This window comes from Natrix helvetica, assembly GCF_964273705.1.
Source record: "Natrix helvetica genome assembly, chromosome: 4".
Classification (NCBI taxonomy): Eukaryota; Metazoa; Chordata; class Lepidosauria; order Squamata; family Natricidae; genus Natrix; species Natrix helvetica.
Genome location: NC_138550.1, coordinates 74,876,494 through 74,898,062, shown reverse-complemented (window position 1 = coordinate 74,898,062; position 21,569 = coordinate 74,876,494). Strand labels below are relative to the sequence as shown.

Sequence of the window (21,569 nt, the reverse complement as noted above, 5' to 3'; positions counted from 1 at the left end):
TGAGTAGCCGAGGGGGGTGGGGGTGTATCAGCATGTTCAGGAAAACTCCAAGATTTGAAAAAGTTTAAAAATAGAAAAACAAGCTCTAAATCAAAACTGACCCCCATCTGCCAGAAATCTCTCACAAAAAGAATTGGGAGGGGGGGTGCTCAAATCATTCCAGGTTTTGGCTTTCTGGTTACAGGGATGAAGGGAAGAGAATGCCTTAAAAGAAGGCATGGGTGCATTCAGCACTCAACAGGAATATTCCGCCTTTCAATGTTTGATTGAAAATCTCAAGTCTTTTTTCTAAAATTCAATAATTACCATAAATGTATAATAGTAACTAAGAAAAGTGGTTAGAATGCATGCATGCATACATACAATTGTTTCTGCAGGTCTCAAATTGCATCTTCATGAAACCATTACATGGAAGTTAATTTTAATTAACAGACTGGTTCCTTGGTTGCAAATCTCGATGTAGTCATAAGAAAAGAATATGTCACAAAACATTTACTGGTCCTGGATATGAAAAATATCTCTAAACAGATCAAGGAACTCATTGAGCCATCAAGAATTGTCAGAAGAATATTTACTGAACCAAAGCATCATGGTTCTAGAGTTAGAACAAATTTCTGCTCTGCAAATTTTGAAGTTGTTATGTTATTAGGTTGTTATTCTTTCAGAATTTCTATGGGCTCACTCACTGGGTGATACTCATTTCTTACTCAATAAATAAAATCTCTGTTTATTACAGGTTTATTCCATTGCTCCCTTGAGGAATTTTAGATTATACACATTTTCTTATTTACAGAGGCTGACTCAAATTTACAACTTCCTTCTAAAATAAGTTTGGCGGAAAGATGAGAGTGACTAACTCTGATTCAGTAAAATTCAGGAATATGCAAAAAATTGAAACCAAGGTGTCTGGCTCTTCTACCCTATCAGTATAAAATGGGCAAAAATAAGTCTGACTTTACAGTTTTTATCTGTGAAGATCAGCATATATTTACATCTGATATTCAAGCAGTTTTAAAAATGAGAGTTATATTTCATTTATTTGTATATTGAAATATATTCCTATATTTAATATCTAATAGTATTAGTGAATTAACACAGTTGTTTTTGGTAATATATAACAGGTTATTGAATGTTACAATTGATGGCTATCCAGGTAAATGAAGTTTGTCAATAATGCTAAACTGTTTTTGAAATAAAACTGTACATTTCATATTCAAATGTTGTGCTTCAAATTCTGAGTCATAAAATTTGAAGTTCTGGCAGATTAAAAATATTTGAGTATGTTCCAGCTATTTGAAAATCCTACTGAAGTCATCTGAGTTTACTGCGGTGCTGAGTAAACATGGTTAGGATTTGGCTGTAGAAAGACATTTAGTGGCAACATTTAAGGAGACATCATCCCCCAACACACACACACACACATACATAGAACACAAGGAAGATTGTTATTCATATTTTATTGGTTTGTTACAAAAATATAAAATCAGCTAAGATTGTTACTGAGTTGCCATTTTGCATTAGAAATTAGCAGCAAATCTATGCCGGCAAAACAGGACTTTAGCAGAGTGGAACATCGGGCAGAAGTCTTCTGAAACCTGTTCAAGGAAAACATTTTGGAAATATGAAGGGAAGGGAAAGGCTATGCTAATAGTTTGAGCAATGTCCTTTTCATTTGCCAGCTCAGGTTAATTAATTTGTTTGTTTAACGTGACATACAGCCAATTACTGAAACTTTTCGTGTCAGTTCTAAAACTTTTCACGATTAAATTAGAAGGAATTTGAACAATTGTTCACAAGCTATATTGACCAACTGTCAAACCTTCATTCAGTTTTGTAGAATTTAATCTTGAAGGCCTTTTTAAAATAGAGTGCAATGAGATGGGATAGTAGCTCTTTTCATTTAAGAGAAAGACTCCTAGAATGAAAATATCTAGCTGGTTATTTTTTAAAAAAAATGTTTATTTTTTTTTTGTAGCTGAGACAAGAAAGTGTTTCAGTGGTAATGTGTCTTGAAACGCAAAATGCACTTTGCTGTCAGTGAAGTCAAAAACGCAGCAACAACTGTACATCCAACCAACTGCTTTCTAGACCCGAAGTACATTACAGGCCCAAAGAACCGCTCAATGAGAAGGCTGGGGCTTAAAATCTGTCTTTTGTCTTGTTCTATCTCTTGCTTAGACCAACAACACCGTCCGCCATCTAAACGAGTTCGTCCATCACACTCCACCATCAAAACCGCGTATGGTCTCCTTGGGTCACTCTCGGCTGCGTAAATAAAAAAAAATGTCCTTCCTCGATTTCTCCACAGCAAGAGGTACACCGATGCGTTGGTTTTGGCGCTTCCCCGGCCTGTGCAGAGAAGGCAACGCGCAGGGCCCATTCCTCCACGTTTGTTTGGGCGAGAAGGCTCCGTGAGAAAGCACGGGCAGACAATGGAGCCCGCCCCATCGGCGCGCCTCTGGATAGGCTGCAGCAGGTCCTCCTTTCCCTATTTAAACCTGGCCTCTGGGAGAAAGAAGAATCTTCTCCAACATCTTCCCGCCTCCGGCGCTGTTTCCCGTCTTTCTCTTCCTAGGACGAGGAGGCAGGAACTGAGAGTCCGTGGATGCTGGAGAGGACGTCTGTTGAAGCTTTGCTGCCGGAACCGCTGGCCTGTTTTCTGTCTCCAGCTGCAAGAAGGAGCAAAGAAAGAGATGAAGGCACGTGGGATGATCCCGCGCTTCCTTGCCAGGCGCCAACCAGCCTCTACCGCAACACCCGGGCACTCGCCGGGGTTTCTCGTGGGGGGAAAAATCAAGGTCCCAAAACCTGTTGGGGTTACTCATGGCATACGTCTAGTCCACACGGAAGGGAAGAACAGGTGCCTGTATCATCTCAGACTGCGGATTGCTCCCTTTCATACGAGACAAGTCCCTGCATGTGGAAACTATAGCTCACCGTCTAGCACTCTAGCTTTTCCCCTGTTGTGCTAGTTTTCCTATCCTCACCGGCTGTGTTGTTGTTGTAGTTTCTTTTTGTTAAAAATGCTTTATTTGGAAAAGTGTTCCGTAGCTAGTCTGGAATGGCAAAGCAGGTTTACCAGCTCAGTGAGAAGATATTCCTCCCCCCCCCGTTAAAATAGTTATTTCTTCCGTTGAGTTCAATGGGATTTAATAAATTTATACATAATAATCAATAATCTTGAACTTTTTTATTTCTACTCCACCTTTACATAAAGCAGTATTCATAGTAAAAATAATCAAAGAAATATCTGTTTAAAAGATACTACTCTTCATTATGTATGACCAGGTTTGCTCTTTTGAAAATTTCAGTGAAAATTAAACTCTGGAGCAGTCAAGGGACACTAGCACAATTTAAAAAGTTGTGCTTCACCTGCCATCCTTTTCTCAGCCCTTGATAACTGATGGGCATGGAATGAGTAATCCTTTGTGTAAACTGATACAGTATCTCTTTTAGAGTGTTTGCTCAGATAGTTTATTCACACATAAAACCCACTACTTGGAAGCAGTTGACCAAGACTGAGCATGCATGTTCAAAGAAAATAATTGCTTAGCTAGGAATCCAGAACCATTAGAATATGTATGATAAATAAAGGAAATTCAGGAAATTTGGGGCTGGGATCCAAGCTCCCATGGAAGAAGGCTCTTCCCTCATTTGAAAAAAAGCTAATGTTTGTCCTTTGTGTCCCACAGAGTATTTGAGAAAAATATTAACTTCACTTTCAGTGCTGTGAAATCTGATCCATCAAAATATTCCTCCAATTTTATATCTTTATATTTTTGTCTTTTTTCTTTCCTGACTCACCTGAAATAATTCTAGTTCCGTTTACCTGCAATGAGTCTTTGGGCTGAGTTTATTCTTATCCCTACGGAAGTGGGTTTATTTGGATTTTATTATTCCTGGACTGAACTGAAGCTTTTATTATGTTGTAAAATGTTTATTAATGTATATTTAATAAATTACTTGGGTTATGCCTTATAGGTTAGAAGTAATGCCAGAAAAAGGATGAAAGAAGATAAGACGTGAAAAACAGAATCTGAATTTCTTTGAGGTACCATCTAGCTGTCCCTCAGATGACTTTAATATCTGTTATCCGAGAAATATTTTTTTCCTAGATATTTGTAAAACTGAGTAGATGCACTAAAGATGCATTATGCTTCTGTGCTTGATTTTTAAATCCTCCAGCATTCATCCTAAAATTATTTACTTTGAAATGAGATCTGCTAATTCTGTGAACTTGTTTCAAGTGAGTCATTACTATAACTTCTTTTACTCATTTCCTACATTAAAAGCAGGCATGTAATGAGTGCATACTTAGTGTTTAAATACTGTTTTTTCCAATAGCTCACTAAAGTTTCAGCCTGGACCCATATATCTGTCAGAAAAAAAAACCAAAGTCAGCAGGGAACTTGTTTCACAGTTCTCTCCCAGAGCGAATATTCTGCTTCTCGTGTAATATTGTCATAAGACTTTAGAACTGGAGGATGGCTTGGCTTATGCTGACTTCATCTATTGGAAGATTGAGACCTTGGACTCTCTATAGTGGAAAGACAACCCAGTCCCATGCATCAAGTTTACTTCCCACTTTCCTGACAGAACTTTGCAATTAAGAAATAAACTAATATATTTTTTTCTCTAACTTCCTAATCTCATATCCTTGTAAAATTAATTATTTTATCCTAGCGAGATGGCAGCATCTAGTCAAACTTTGATTATCTGAAACAACTAAGCTGGGTGGGATTTGGTTAATATTTGGATGGGAAACTAGCAAGAAATACCATGGCTACAGAATAGACTGGGAGTTTTATACACACACACACACACACACACACACACACACACACACACACATATATATATATATATATATATACACACACATACACACACACATATATACACACACGTATATACACACACATATGTACATACATGTACATGTATGTGTGTCTAGACAAACATGCATACATACATACACACACACACACAAATACATGTAGGTAAGATGGGCAGTAACAAACCAGATCTGAACTGTTATCAAATGTTCACATAAAAAGCAAGGAAAAATGCTTCAGATAATGAATTTTACTTTCGTGCAAATGTATTAAATGAGATCATATAAACCAGTCAATGTGGCTTTATTATCTTCTCAAATGCTATAATGACATACAATGATAAACTGATTTAAAACTAAGCTGACATATTCTCATTATTCTATTAAATAACTAAAGGGCTTGTTAGAAATCATATTTTCCTGCATGGTCTTTCCTTTCAAGATTTTTTTTTTCTTGAAAAGAAGATGAGCTGGAAAAAGAACTGTGTAGATTTAACTTTGAATAAAAAGTGCCCTTTTTGCTCAAGCCCCTGAATACTCATTCTCATCTCTGACTGAATTATATCAAGAGTTTAAAGCAGTTTTGCCAATGTCATATGTGTTCCTTTATGAATAAACTATTTAATTCTCAGCTAGACCACACCTTTAAAAGCTACTTGTATATGGATTAGAGGCAATGTAAATATTCAATTGATAGAAAGGAAGAAAAACAAATCAAGGCAAGACTTAACACAATTGTCAACACAAGAAGTCAAACCAATTCTACTTTTGAATTTATTTAGAATCCCAACACTAATCTTCCAAGGAAGAAATGATTTGGAGTGGCAGCAGTGCACAAAGATGTACAGTAGGGGACAGTTTCTCCTATGTATTTCGTTCTACCAGGATAAAAGGGGAATGTAACCATGAGGGATATTTAAAGCAGGACATAGAACATAAAGTAATAGAGCTGTAATGAGACCTTGAAAGTCTTCTAATCCAAACCCCTGGTCAAGCAGAAGAGCCTGTACCCATGATGGCGAACCTATGGCACGTATACCAGAAGTGGCATGCAGAGCCATCTCTCCGGGCAAGCAAGCCATCGCCTGTTGCTCTTCCAGGTTCCAGTGCACTGGCCAGCTGGTCTTCATTTGTGCGGGAGTGCTAGAAACCAGAAGAGCAGCCACTGGTTTGCATGCGTGCGCCAAGAATATGATCTTCCAGTTACCAATGCGGGCATGTGCACCAGCCATTTGGTCTTTGTGTGTGCATGCACACCAGAACACCAGGTTGCAGTGCACATGCACACACCAGAAACTGGAAGAGCAGCCACCATGCACGCGCATGTGCACTGGGCAACTGCTCTTCTGGTTTCTGGCACGTGGACGCGCTCCCATTTTGGCACTTGGTGCCAAAAAGGTTCTCCAACACTGCCCTAGACCATTCCAGGCAAATCTTGAAAACCTCCAGTGATGGAGCACCCACAACTCCTGGAGATAAGCCATTCCACTTATCAATTGTTCTCACCTCAGGAAATTTCTCCTTAGTTCTAGGTTGGATCACTCTTCGGTAATCTTCCTTCTGTTACTTCTTGTCCTGCCCTCAGGTACTTTGGAGAATAAGTCAACCTTCTTCTCTGTCAGAGCGCCTCAAGTACTAAAATACTGCTATCATACCACCCCTACTCTGTCTCTTCATTAGACTAACCATAGCTACTTCCCTCAATCGATATTGTATAGCTATGAATGAGTGCAAATATCTGGGAAGATAAAAGTGGACAGATACTCCTACAAAGTAAGAATTGTTTACTGATAGTGACATTTACACTGGGATGTGCCTTTATTAGGAAAAAAAACTGTACTAAGGTCTCTGCTGCATTGTGGACAAGAAGTTTAGATTTGTTTAATTGTATACATTAATGGAGTTAGAGTTTTTTAAAGAGAAAGCAGTATTCTTGGATAGTTATTGTTTTATTTACCGTTTTTAATTATAGTTTTATAAGCCTACATTTTTAGCTACATTAGGACAATGCTGGAATGGTCCATTTGCAAGACACTAAATCATAATACCAAATATTACTTGGATATTTTCCTCTTATAGAAATCAATAGCACAGTGCTTCAATTATTTGCTGCATTCACTTGGTTGGTGACTGAATTTGACTTTTAATTAGAAAAGAAAAGGACCCTATAGACAGATTTATAGACACACTTTGAGGTAGTTTGTTAATTTTCTGAAACACGAGAGTTGGATCTTACTTTGATGCTACCAAATGGACAGTAGAGTAGTTTGAGGGATTCACTTTCCATAAATTGTTTACAATTTTGGTAGTGACAGAGGGCTGATGTGCCTACCAATATATCAAACTGATGTGATAACCAGATAATAGTTCAGATTATAAGTGCAGATAGAACATATCTAGATAGAACTTTGTAAGCAGATAGGACATATAAGGAGATTAGATAAATTGAAGCCAAAGGAAGTCCTGGTAGCACTATGGGAATTTGGAAGACTGAGACTGAAAGATTTGTCTTTTGCCCCCAACATTAGAAGGAGATGTCACCAGGTATAACAGAAATGCAAGGGATGAAAACAGGAGAAGAGCTTCAAGTTTTTTGCAGCTTCAATTCTATACATAGCAGTATGCATCATTAAATTGTAGAAAGGTCACCATTTATTCAATCAGTATGGGGTGCATAGCCTTGGTTTTCTGGCTAAAATTCAGTAATGGATAGGCAACACCAACCATATTAGGTTTCAAAAGACACTAGAAGGATGGTCCTGTGAATGAATCATTAAGTCAGATTGCAAAGTCCCAGTTCCCCCCAATATACAGAAATGTTTAGCTACATGGTGGTTGAATCTTTCCTCCATAAATAATGCTATTTTTGGCAGCAAGCATTGTGCTTTTGGGTGATGCATTTCTAACTGGGGAATTATCAACCCAATCTGAAATGGGAAAATCTTAGCAAAGTTTTAGGAAGCAGCTTACCTCCTAGAAAAGCTCACCAGATAAGCAAAATGACTTCTCTGCTATTACTATTGACAACTGAGGATACAAATTTTTGTCATGCGAAGGTTTTCTAAGCTTTTCTAGGATTGGGTGTCTCTTGTGTTATTTATTGTATATTAATGAACAGTCTGTGATCAAACATCACTTTTGATCAGTAACTGAATCCTGATTGCCTGCAGAGTTTATATATCACATTAATTTGGAATTGGGACTGCATCTATGGCAACTGCTTTTTGCTTCAAGAAGATTCATTCTGTGAGATGATGATATTTGGTGCTTTCAAAAAATCTATATGGCCCCTGATGTCATTGATGATTCATGTGGCCAAAATGGATAGTTTATGAAAAGTTCTGATGTTTGACAGAAAGGTTGCCTTTCCAGGAACAAGTACAAGTCCTCAGCTTGGTCCTACTGTGGAGTTCCAAGTGAAATGGAGGCTGCAGGGTATTGCAATTGGACTCATTGAAATGGCACTCTTGGGCAGGTAAGCAGGCAAGCAATGGTGACATCTAATGACCCTACTGCTTAGAAAAAGTGGAGCAGCATCATTGCCAAGACTAAGTCCCTGAATGCATAAGCAGAGGAGGATTTGGCAAGTGTCTTAAGTGTGGTGGCTGGAGATATATACCATATTTTTCAGAGTATAAGACGCACCTTTTTTCCTCAAAAAAGAGGCTGAAAATCTGGGTGTGTCTTATACACCGAATACAGCATTTTTTGCCTCCCGAAGCCCCGACCCTTCACCAAAATGGTAGTGCACACCCTTATGGAGGCTTTCAGAGAGCTGGGGGTTGGGGAGGGCAGAAATGAGCAAAAAATAGTCTGTTTTTTGCCCCCCCCAGCTCCCAGCAGCACTCTATAAGCCTCCATAATGGGCCATTTTTTGCTCATTCCCCCACACCCCAGGAGCACGCTGCAAGCCCCCCAAGGCTATTCATGCCTTTTTTTTTAATGGGCCCATTTTTGGGAGGTTTGCAGAGTGCAAAAACTTTTTTTTTCCTTTTGGAAAGTTCTGATTGATGAGAATTACATTGATCAATTGCTGTGCCAGCAGAAACAAAGTCTTAGGTGCTGCAGATTGTCAGCTATTTCCTTCTCCAGCACATGGATAAATACACCTGGAAACATCTACCTACCTACCTACCTACCTACCTACCTACTGTATTTCTTTCTCTCTCTCTCCCCCTCCCTCCCTCTCCCCCTCCCTCTATTTACCTATATATCTACCTATTCTCTCTCTCTCCCTAGCTACTGTATTTCTCTCTCCCCCCTCTATCTACCTATGTACCTACCTCCTCCTCTCTCTCTCTCCCTATCTACTGTATTTCTCCCTCTCTCTCTATCTCTCTACCTACCAATCTACCTACTCTCTTTCTTTCTCTCTCTCTCTCTCCCTACCTATCTACTGTATTTCTCTCTCTCTCTTTCTATTTCTCTCTATCCCTCTACCTACCTACCTACCTACACTCCCCCCCCCAACTAGCTACTGTATTTCTCTATTTCTCTCTATATATCCCTTTATCTACCTATCTACCTACCTAACTACTCTCTCTCCCTATCTACCTACTGCATTTCTCTGTCTTTCTCTCCCTCTATCCCTTTATCTACCTACCTACTTTTTTTAAAATTTGCCTCTTCAAACCCTTGGTGTGTCTTATACTCCAGTGTGACATATACTCCGAAATATACGGTAGTCTAGTAAGAGATGCCACCCAGAATAAGATAAAAAGTAAGGGGGTAGGTGGGGAGATCCCAATTGTTTAAATGGATCTCAACATATGTAAAAAAGGGGTTTTTAAAACTTTTAGACTGTTTAAAGGATTGCAACATGCAAGAATTGCAAAAACTTTATGAGATGCATGACATTAATTTGTTGAATGAAGGAGATTTACATACATCTAGACATTTGCCATTCTGCAACTCTTGAATAAGCTAAATTAGCACTAGAAGCTCTTTTATGGTATATGAGGGTTCTTGGGATCTGTAATCTAAGATTATAGATAATAGGGCAGAGAAAAGCTCTTTGGTCTTGAATATCTCATCTATTTAAATTAGGCAACTTAACTGGTAGTAGTATAGGAGAGCACTCCTCAAGTCAAGAAAGGATGTCCAAAGTGTAGGAACAGATTTAACACTGTCTTGATTCATTAGGCTAATTGTAGAACAAAAATTGGGCAAGGGGTAGGACTGGAAGACCTCCAAGGTCTCTTCCAACTCTATTATTCTGTATTCACACCAGCACAGATCTCAGTGGCGGCTCTCCTTGGCATTAATGCAAGTAAGTGCAGTTTCTGTATTGGTTGGAATTTACTTTCATTTTAAGTTCTATAGGACAAAGGGAGGAGTAGGTGATTTTAATTTAAATGTATTATTAGCTTTACAGTTGGTCAGTATAGGTAGTCCTTGACTTATGTCCACAACTGAGCCCAAAATTCCTATTGTTAAGCAAGACATTTGTTAAGTGAATTTTGTCCCATTTTTTGACCTTTCTTGCCATAGTTGTTAAGTGAACCACTGCAGTTGTTAAGTTAGTAACACTGCTGTTAAGTGAATCTGGCTTCCCCATTGATTTTGCTTGTTAGAATATCGCAAAAGGTAATCACATGACCCCAGGACATTGCAACTGTAATAAATATGTGTCAGTCGTCAAGAGTCTGAATTTTGATCACAAAACTATGAGGATGCTGTAGTAGACCTAAGAGTGAAAAATAGTCATATATCACTTTTTCGGTGCTGTTGTAACTTCAAACGGTCACTAATGAACTGTTGTAAACTGAGGACTTTCTGTGCTTGAAAGGTATATTCCAACAGAGGTAATCTGGAAAATTATAGTGAAGCATTAAACAAATTTGCATAAGAATAGATTTCACAATATTTATATTGCTTTAGAATTTCCAAGACCTATAGGATACGTTCCTATTCAGAAAGTGTTAGAGGGAAAGACTAAGAAAAGTTTATGCCCAAAACTCATGACTGAAGTGAGGTAATAAGTGGCAGACCCCTTTGTCAGTTTTTTGCTGTTTTCCTCATGTGTGAGGGCATAATTGATATTAGGCTTGATTTATTAAATTGTTTCTGCTGGCTCCATTTAAAAACAAATGGCACTTCATTGATTTTGTACATATTGCCTGCATCGTGGAAGCCTTTCAAATAAAACAGCAGCCTGGCATAGCAGTATCCTCCAAGCCTGGCATCAGAGCTTCCCCCCAAGCAGTTTTGTAGTCTTGCCAAGTTTTGTGGATTGTGCAAATTGCAAAGCCCAGCAAAATAAATATGTTTTCCACTGAGTTTTATCTAGAACAGATGATACCAATTGGAAGCTTAAAAAGAAACATACTTTGAATTTATGGAAGTTCATCTTCCTATCTAATCCCCAAACAACTAGAAGACATTTAGGTTAAATCACAGAGTCTTCACTGCTTGTGAAAATCTTTGTTTACTGAAGTCAGTGTGCATAAGTAAACTCAAGTCAACATAGAGCAACCTCATTTAACTTGGCACTTCCTTCAGCTCAATGTCCCACCCCTAAGTCTATTCTGCTTCAACATTTACCAGCAGTAAAGAAACAAGGCTTACTGGAAATACCAAACTGTTTGTGGCACCTACTAGATTTCTACAGGTGAAGAAGGACACTTTAAAATGAAAAAGATATCCTTATAGCAGGAAACATGCACAAAAGCTATCCACCAAGATACCATGGATAATTAGTATAAGGCTGATTATATATATATATCCTGTAATATATATATATATTACAGGAGAACAAGAAAGGGAAAATGGACCACATTTTCTTTTAAAATAGTTGATTTCTATTAATTTCCAAAACAACATGGACCATGCCGTTAAAAAAAAAAGCTCAATTTTGAACATTTCAAAGACACTAACATTCCAGTATTAACATTTTAGGTAAACATGTTAGTTTAATTAGTTAATTAGTTAAGTTAGTTAATAAATTATGATTTCTCCTCCTCCAAACAAATCAAGAAATTGAAAATTCACAAATATGTGAAATACTCAAGTAAATGTTACTCACACAACCTTCCTTCCAAATGAGGATTATCTTGTGAATAAGGTGAAACCTGCACTCAAATCAAAAGCACTTTTACAATTCAGTGAATGCACAAACTAAACTGGGCCAGTGAGGTAGAAATATTAGTCAGGAAAAGCTAACATAGAATTCAAAGCAGAACTATTTGAAAATACGTCATTCAGTGGGATTTACTTCCTCATAAGTATGCACAAAATGATAAACTGAACCTATGAACATGGAAGAGAAGGGAAAGAAGCGTACAGGAAGGAAAGATCCATAAAACAACAAAGTAATATCTAACATGCTCAGATTTTAAAAATAAATTTATTGTTTATTTTAATTCAAATATTTTTAAGAGGTTCTCTTAGTTTATTGGCAACAGAGACTTTAATAGAATTGACTAAAATCAAAATGTCTCTCACTTTGTTAAGATTAATGTTGGATTTGTTCCATAAAAACAATAAACTTCTGTATATTGAAATTATTATTTTTAAATCAATTAATTATTGTATTTGTGAAAAGACGTATATTCTCCAGCTATTTATTTTTATTTTGTGATCTGCATAAATAAATATGAAATAAATACTCCAATGCTCAATACATTTTAAGGGACTAATGTTTAGGAATGACTAGAAGACTGAAGTTTTTGCTAGACTGCTTTTCTTTTGTATAAGCAACTGACAATTATAGTCAGGTGGGGAAGGGAAGTATGTGTGTGTGTTTCTTTTGAGTTAAAAGATCTTTCTTTTTGACTTTCTAAAATATTTTTAAAAGTCCAAAATAAATTTGAAATTGTACATATAGAGGAAGGAATGATTTTATTGTATTTTGTTTCCAAATATGCTCTTAGTGTATTAATGTGTTAATGTGTGTTAATGTATTAAAACAGTTGCCTTATTCTTTAGTCAAGAGCATTAGCCATAGAAAATGTAAGAAATAGTATACAGACTTTGTTATGTAGAATCATGCTTAGATTTGCACCATACAGTCCAAATTACTGTAATAGAAACATTAAGAGATGTATGACCTTCATTTTGACTGGGACAAATACTTACGCTTACAAATACTTTATGTAGTATCTGAAAGGCAAGAGCCACAGAACACAACCCAATCTTTGCTCAGGCAACAATGTTTTTTTTTATATTGGCCCCTTCCTTTTTATGTTCCTGTTTCCAAAGTCTTAGAGACTACTTTCACATGTGCAAGACACCTCATTTCAGTGTCATCAATCATTGTCAATTATCTTGCAGCCTAAATGACACTTCAATCTAATATCCTAAAAAGGACCACACGCAGCTAGTGACTATTGCATAATAATTGAAAGACAAATAAAGGTGTAGCTGTTTTTTAAAAAGAAAAGAAAAGAAAAAAAGAGAAGTAGCTCTGTGCAAGGGATAAGAAAATATTTAAGTAGGATGAGATTTCCCTGCCAGAAAGCACCTCCAATTATTTAACTTCTGATAACTGAATAGTAACAGCACTTTCAACAGAAAGAAGTTATTTCTGGTGAGGATAACAATAATTGACAAGAAATCACAGAACTTTGCTTGTTTGCTGAAATCAGACTGTATTTCAATGAAATTAAAAGTGTGGAACATTTTCAAAATACACTTTAAAAAAAAGACTCTCACCTGCCATCCTTTACTCGGTACTTGCTAACTGATTATCTGATTGGCCTCCAATGAATAATACTTTGTGTAGACCAATGCAGTATCTCTTTTAGAATGTTGCTGAATGATACTTTATGCATACATAAAAGCCACATCTTGGAAGTAGTTGTCACACACATTCTAAGAAATTCATAACCACCAAAATGAATGATAAGCATAGGAAATACAGGGGACGTGAACATACAGTAGAACATAAAGTCTTTTAACCCCTCTTTTGCCACTGCCCAAGAAAGCTGTGCCTCCCTTTCATCTTTGCTTACCTTCTCTGGAGAGATGTTTGAAAGCCACAGTGGAAGCCAGTTCTGTACCATGAACAGCTACTCCAGGCCCGTGGTGATGAGCCAAGGGGTTACCTTGGGTCTGCCAGTGGTGATGAGATGGATTTAGGTAGCTTCCTCCAGGCCCTCCATAAACGCCAGGTTGGTTTGATGATGGATATGCACAAGGGGACAGGAAAGGACTCACAGCCGAGAGCCCAGGAGGGGGCTGCAAAGGGAAGAAAAATGCATGTGGAAAAATGGGGAGCTTTAGGAAGAGAGGTCATACTCCAGCATGGATTTGCCATTCCTGTTCTGATTCTAATTACATGAATGGGGAAGTAAATTAAATTATCTTTTCAAGTTCACTTTGCTTCCAAATAAGGATCTAGAGAATGAAATTAAATTGAAGAGGAATGCGAAAAACCTGCACAGCAAAACATGGACTAGTAATTCTTGATCTCAGTTCATGCAGTTCATGATCTCAGTTTGAATAATCACAGAAGCTGGTGCAAGGAAATATATAGATTATTATCCAAAAAAAGGGTACATTTTATGAAATTACAAAGAAATATATCGATAACAATAACCAGAAGCTGCTGTAGGAGTGTGCCTGTGTCATTTCCCCCTTTGGTTTACAAAGCAGAGGCCTCAATTGTTGCCAGACTATAATTTACAATGTTTTTAATCTGATACCTGGTATTAGGAGTAATCATTGCTGTAATCACATTAGGTACGTACATATAATTTCGATTCAAAGTAGGTGAAATTAGTCTGTTAGGGCCCTCGCCCATTGCTTTTTGAAAGCAGCCAGCAGCCCTTGAAGGACAACGCTGTGCGTGTTCTTGGTGTAAGGACAGAAATCAAGCAGGGCTCCCTTCCCTCCACTTCAACCTGGTGCCATCAGCGTGCCAGTCCCTAATATGAGTTTGCTTTAAAAGGAGAATTAGATTAGAATAATCTTGTGGGGGAAATTTTTGTATCACAATTTGTTTTGTTTCCTGAAATCTTGGCTCAGTAACTGTTTACTGCTATTTCAGAAACATAGTTTTCCTATACAATACAGATCTTGCAGGATAATCCCTGCTTTGCTTCTGTTTTCTCCTTCCCCACCCCCACCCCCACCCCACCCCACGCCTCACTTCCTGGCCACTGACACAGCCCTGTGCAGCCCTTCCTGCTATTGAATTCCCAAGGGGCTGGATTGTTACCTGGGGATATTTAATGTCTGCTTCTGCTGCTGATTTGTCAAGTGCATTGACCCCATGCCCGGCAGCAGGGAAGGCGGTTCTATTCACACTTGGCCAGTCTTCGAGTTTGGGAGGATAGGCAGAACCATCTGTCCCAGTTAGAACACCTAGGGTGGGAGAGATTGGGGGATATATTAGCAGCCAGAAAAGTGATTGCCTGTCCCAAGACCCACTGGCTCCCTTACGTGAATCCCACACCTACTTCCTGGATGATAACTCACCTTTTCAGAAATCTCTGTTAAGCTCTATGAAGTCTCTAGAGGTCAATGAAAATAACCCATTAGGCTCCAGGGACATTGTCTTGGCCTCACATCAAATCAGAGTGGTGTGGGCTTTTTAAGGATGCAGGTAAAGAGGAATCTCATGCCAAATTGCAGAGGAAAAGATAACATCAAACATTTGCTTTATTAGAGAACTGGAAGGTGGTTCAATGGTGATCTCTTCTTTCCTTCCACCCCACTCCACCCCCAGTGTTTGCTTCCCTTCTCAATTTTCCCTGAAGCTAAAGGGTTTAATGTTCCCTAAGGCTAAAAGATTTGTATAAGAAGGGTTTTTATTTTGCCCACACTGCAATGCCCTAGCCTTGTATAAGCAGCTAGCAATAAATTCAATCCAGATTTATTTATGAAAGACTAATTCCCAGCATCACTGCAGATTCTGTTTGGGTGGGAAGCATTTCAACAAAACACATCAGTGGATGGAGAGGAAACTGAACTTTCAGAAGACACTTAGGGTCACAAATGTCTTATGACTAAACTACAATATTGAATTGGATCTGCACAGTAGGTAAAACTCAAGGATGGAAATGAGAGAGGAGACAGTTAAAACTGGAAACAGCTTTGGCCAGCATTTCATTTAAAACATACTTATCCATCTCCATGCCTATTTCATTACATGAACCAGGGTTTTTGGCTCTCATATCATTTAGAAGACTCTCAAGAGAGTATTATAAATGGAAAACAGGATTATAGTGAATTAGATACAAAGATACAGAAATGTCCAAGTGCTTTTGGAGTGAAAATGGGATGGAGTCTGTGTTTGGCATCTTTTAAATAGAGTTTCGGCATAGTTAGAATTAATTTACAGGAGAAACTGGTACTATCTGACCTTTCTTTCTCTTTCTTTCTTTCTTTCTTTCTTTCTTTCTTTCTTTCTTTCTTTCTTTCTTTCTTTCTTTCTTTCTTTCTTTCTTTCTTTCTTAGCAAACTAAGCCTAAGCCATGTGAATAGGTCCATTAAATTGATTTTCTTTTATTGCTCTGGTTGAGGATGATGGAACTAATTGCAACACATCCAGATACTACTGGGAATACCAGAATCAAAGAGCTGATGGTATAATCTCTAGTATCTTTATTTATTGATTAGCCCTTGGGTCATGAATAAGGATACCTGAGAATCTGTAATCTAAAACACGGATGGCACTTTTGAAAACATTTCACAATTATCTATTAAAAGATGGGTTATTGAGTTATAAAGAACTTTCAAGTGCCTCTCACTGGTTTCGTTTTGGAGCCACAAAATGGAACGTTCTCTCCTTCACAAACTCAACAATTAAATTAAATTAAATGGCAACTTAAGGTATCCTAGTAACAAAACAATGTAGATAACTACAGTCTAAAAATAGAAGATTCCCTAACACTAGCAGCCTCCTCTCTAAGAAAGAGTTTGTGGATAATTGGGATCTCAGCAATTGTAGAATCCACGAGAAGACAGAAATATGGAATGTAAAACAACTGAAAGACAAGTAATAGTATAAGAAGTGGAAAAGAAATCCTCTGTCAGATATTTGATCTTTCAGAAAATAATTGTGATATGAATTTGTTTCTTGAGACTACTTTTTCTTTTCTTTCCATTTTTCTAAAGGGAGAGGGGAGTGTAAGGGCTCGGAGTTTGTGGTTGGCAATCTCTCATCGCTACGAAAATATTTTCCACATTTTTTCATAAGAAGTTCAAGATGTCCAGGCCTTTTTTGCAACAGCAGCCAGAGTTCTGTCTGCTGAATTTTGTCCTTCCAGGTTGTTATAGCAGCAGCAAAAGCTCCCAGGAAGCAATGAGACATTAAGCAATGAGCAACTATGAAGATGTGGTGTGAGAGCCACTTATGAAGCCCTACTTGGTTTTGAAGCTCTCATAGAGGACTGGGTCATCTTCCGCACCAGGCCTGCATGGCCCAGGGAACATGTCCTCTTATGGGGGAAGCAACACAGACACATAAAGGGCTGTCTTTTAGAATGGCCTGGAGAAGCAGGTCATTGCAAGCTGCCCAGTTATTCTTAAGGAATAGTCAGGAGTTCAACAAACTAAGTAAAATATGTTCTTGAATTTGGTGTGCCTATCAAAGGCATACATAATTTTGTTTAGAGCAGAAATGAGTAAACTACTAGGAAATATATAAAATATAATTGTGTCTAATGCTGGCTTATTTTAGAATGAATATGTTCAAAATGGTTTGTTAAGACTTCCTGAGAATTCCAAAATGTGAAGTCAGATGCACTTGAAATGTCTCTAGTTATAAGCCAGATCTTTTCTTCTGCCTGCAGTGGTGATTGATGTCTTATAATAAAACCTATGAACCTAGAATAAAGGCTTCACAGTATGTATGGCCTGTGGGCATGCTCTAGGAAAACATAATATTAATCAGAGGTATTTCTCAAGTTTCTTGAGTAAATTTCATTTGCCTTATAAGTGACATTAAGTTTCTATGAGTGATAAATATATAGGCTTGATGCGATTTTCAGGAGTTAAATTAAATAATTAGCCACCACATTCCACCACATAGTTGGGAATAAACTCATAGCTGGGAATTGTGCGCATGCATAAGACAAATAGAAACACACATTGTTTATAGTAATGCACTATTTTCAGAGCCACGGGATTTAAATATAAAATTGAAGCAAGAAAACGAAATAAGGATATCCCAAATTTCTATAAAATCCGTCCTCTTTTTTAATTGAAAATAAATTCACAAAACAGATCTACCCTATAAAGTAGTCGTTTTACCTTCCCTAAGTCGTAACTCTGGAAATCAGGGACTGCTTTTCTTTTGTAGTCTATAAATCGCCACGCAAACTGATGATGGCGGGTATTAATGAACCTGATAGAGACAGCAACTCTGTCCTTTCGGCTACTGGAAGGGCTGCTTCTACCTGGAGCCCCGTTTCCTACCGAGATCCCGGACGGTCGCGTCAGGTCCACTCACCGCTTTGCTCCATGAAGGTGCGGATGCCTAGGATATTGCTGACCGAGTGCGCGGAAGGCCAGGAGCGGGGGAGGTTGACGTGGGCCGCGGAGACGGGAGCTCCTCCGGCGTGGCCGCCCATCTTAGTGCCGGAGGCTGAGACGGCGCTGGGGTAAGGGTACTGGTAGATGTGGTTGTAGGGTAAGGCCGGCTGCGGGGCAGATTGTTTGCTGCTGCCGCCGCCACCACTCGCGTCGTAGGGCGCGCCGGGCTGCGAAAGGCTGCCGATCTTGTTCCTCAGGATCCGGCTAATAGAGCTCACCGAAGGCACGTTGTACTTGTCGCAGACGCCGTCGGCCAGCAAGCGGTCCCGAATCTCCCAGGCGAAGATCCCCGGGTCGCCCTGCTTGTAGTCTCGGATGTGCTTCACCACGTTAGGGGTGGTGACGCGGGGTTTGCTCCCGCCGATGGCGCCGGGCAGGATGGAGCCGGTCTCGTTGTACCGGGCTAAAATCTTGCTCACGCAGCCGTGAGACACCCGCAGCTGCCGGCTGATGTCGCAGGGTCGGATGCCGAGCTGGGCCAGCTCCACGATCCGCAGGCGGATGGCGTTGGGCAGCGGCCTCCCGTTGACAAAGACGCCGCCGAGTTGGTTCACTTCGCCGTAGGTTTGCTCTGGAAAGAGCCGGAAGAGAAGGGGAGCGGGAGCTGACTAAGGGCTTGCGACCGAGGCAAGGGAAGGAGGCAGCGCTGCAGGGGGACGGTGGGCCGAGAGAGATGGGGAGGAGGGCGGCGGGGGCTCTTACTACGCCTAGGCTCAGCGAACGGATCTAGAGACTCCCCTAGGGCTACGGGAATGGACTGAACAATCAGTTATCTGAATTACCATAGATAGATACATATTCCATTAGTTACACCTTATAATATACCGATGCGGGTGAGTATGTGTGTATACACACATACATATATGATGTAATTCATGGAGTATGTGTGTGTGTGCGCGCGCGCTAATATATATAGGTGTAACTCATGGAATTCCCTGGCTATTCCTTTTAAAGTGCAGGGTGATATACTGTAGTTTAAATGTTACATGCGCACGGAAATCTGACCATTGGCTAGAATATGTCCTATTCCCAAACGTCTTTCCAAAAGTTTATAAATAATTACTTTTTAATTTGAACTTATCGCTTAAATTCTGGCAACCTCTCAACAAGGTTCATTTTACAAGGAATGCCAATTCGTGTACTTTCCTATACCAACCCCTGTATTCAGGTACATCTGCTGCCTTCACACGTATAGGTTCTCCAGAACTTTAGTCCATTCTTGGAGGATTTTACTAAGCGGGTGTCAAAATAACACGTGTAAATGTTAACCTCATAGTTTAATATAATGAATCCTCATGAGAAATTTCAAATCTGTGATGTTAACCAAAGCCAATGATATCAATTGGTTAGGGTTAGGATTCAATTATATTAACTTATGGTCACCTGCGGAATTTGATTACATCTGAAATATAGTAATGAATTCCTATCATTGAAAGATAATCAGAAATATATATGATTCCTTAATAGGTTGAAATAAAAGGGCAGAGCTCCTTCAAGACAACAAAATTGGAAATATCTGAATAGCCAAATAAACGAGCGATCTTTTAGGGTGCTTTTGACAGCAAATTAAAAAAAAAGATTTGTGGAAAACAATTTACCCACAATATCTAGCTCCATATGAACTAAATATATTTAGAATATATTTAATCGGTCATATTGTAAGATGGCAAGCACATTATATTCTTATTTTGAAATATGCCTGCATCTTAAATAATTCCGAAATTATGTCATGCAATATAATAAATTGTTATAATGGTCATGTGAGTGCTATGTACAATCTACAGATTTATATTATTTTTACTGTTTAAAAGAAAAAGGCCCAATTTAGATGAGTAAACCTAAAACAGCAAATGGAATTACAATTTGCTAATTGAAATCTCTAGGCCAGGAGAGGGTTTTCCACGGAATTGGAGTTCCTGGGAGAAGAAGGGAAGTTCTACAGAGACAATTCTCTACTTGAAACGGATTTCTCATCCAAACCACCTCCGAAGGTTACTGCCGCCCGCGGGCACTCTATCCCGCATGCCCCCCCCCCACTTCTGGAGGCAGGAGCGCCTCCCCACTTCCTACCGCGGTTGAAAGTGCGCCTTGCCAGTCGGGAGCAGCCGGCATCCTTTTCTAGCGGCTGGTCCCAGGTCCCTAGAACCGAGGAGGCCGAGGATCCCCCTCCGCCTGCAGCTGCCTCCCCGCCAAGAGCAGCGCTTCCTCCTCCTCCTCCTCCTCCCTCCAGTCCCCCGCCCGAGCGCCTGCCCGCCCTTACCCATGGCCGGCGAGAAGTGGCGCCCGCCGATGTCCGTCCGCCCGGCGCATAGAGATGTGAGCCGAGCTCCCGGGTCAATTGGGAGTCGAGGCCGGACTAGACCCGCGCGTGGAGCTCCACGTCTGCTGCCGGGAGGGAAGCGGCGCAGCCCGTTTCAGTTCGGCTCAACTTGATGCGTCTCCCACGTCAAGCCGGAGGTGCCGCTGATGCGGCCCCGGCCCTTCATTGGCTCCTGCCGGCAGTTCCTGGTCCAGCCGGCCTGCAAGGGAGGCCCCGGGAGGTGCTGCGGGGCAGGGCTTGGCTGGGTTCCGCCCCGGCGGGGCTCGGAGCTCAGCCCCCTCCAGCTGACTCCAATTCAGAGACCCCGGGCGCCACAGCCGACGCCCCCGCCCCAACCCCCCGGCACCAAGAGGCTCCTGCGGGGAAAGGAAGGCGGGAGGAGTGCTCCCCCCTCTAGCTCTTTTTCAACGGGGGGAGGGGGCTTGAGCAAACTACCGTCCCTTGCGCTTTTCTTGAAGGATAGAAACAGACATCTATTTGACGGAGCCCAGTCTTTGGGGCCTTGCAAAGTGGCTAAGGTGATCAGTAGCCACCTGCAGGGCAGAGGAACCTCGACGAAAGTCTGCGGCGCTCCCTTGCACCCGTTGCTGCGTCGTATTCATCGTATTAATACAATAGGAGCTTGAGATACGAGTGGAGCCCTTTAGGGTGCACCTCCCTATTCATTTCAAAGGGGCTTTGGAAATATCAGGGATAACGGCCTTTCCCGCAAAGGCGCCCGACTAGTTTCTAAGGTTTCCGAGTTTAAGGTGCATTGAAAAACAGAGGAGGACGCACCGCATTAGTTCATTCCTCCATCCATGGAGGAAAAGGCAAATAGCCCCTTGCCTAGTTCTCAGTCTCCCCACCCCACCACCCTGCTCAGCTTCGGGCACATCCACTCACACCCTGCAGAGATTAGTGTCCAGCAAGCTACTGAGGGCCGGAAAAGATACT

The 21,569-nt window shown here is 40.1% G+C and overlaps 1 protein-coding gene across 1 annotated transcript; it reads right to left on the bottom strand.

Moving 5' to 3' along the window:
• Window positions 1–1,465: 1,465 nt before the first annotated feature.
• On the bottom strand, window positions 1,466–20,698 carry PAX1 (paired box 1). The gene is made up of 5 exons (XM_081950169.1): window positions 20,574–20,698; window positions 18,231–18,884; window positions 14,994–15,139; window positions 13,786–14,011; window positions 1,466–2,669 (listed from the first exon to the last, which is right to left on the bottom strand). Exons 1-5 carry the CDS (start codon window positions 20,575–20,577, stop codon window positions 2,572–2,574), a joined length of 1,128 nt encoding a protein of 375 aa, XP_081806295.1. The 5' UTR covers window positions 20,578–20,698; the 3' UTR covers window positions 1,466–2,571.
• Window positions 20,699–21,569: the final 871 nt, after the last annotated feature.

Coding starts and splice junctions, on each gene's coding strand:
- PAX1 (XM_081950169.1), bottom strand. Junction 15,140..18,230: donor CACCTTCATGGAGCAAAGCG/GTGAGTGGACCT, acceptor CTCCCACCCTAG/GTGTTCTAACTGGGACAGAT. Junction 14,012..14,993: donor CAGACATTAAATATCCCCAG/GTAACAATCCAG, acceptor TTCCCTTTGCAG/CCCCCTCCTGGGCTCTCGGC.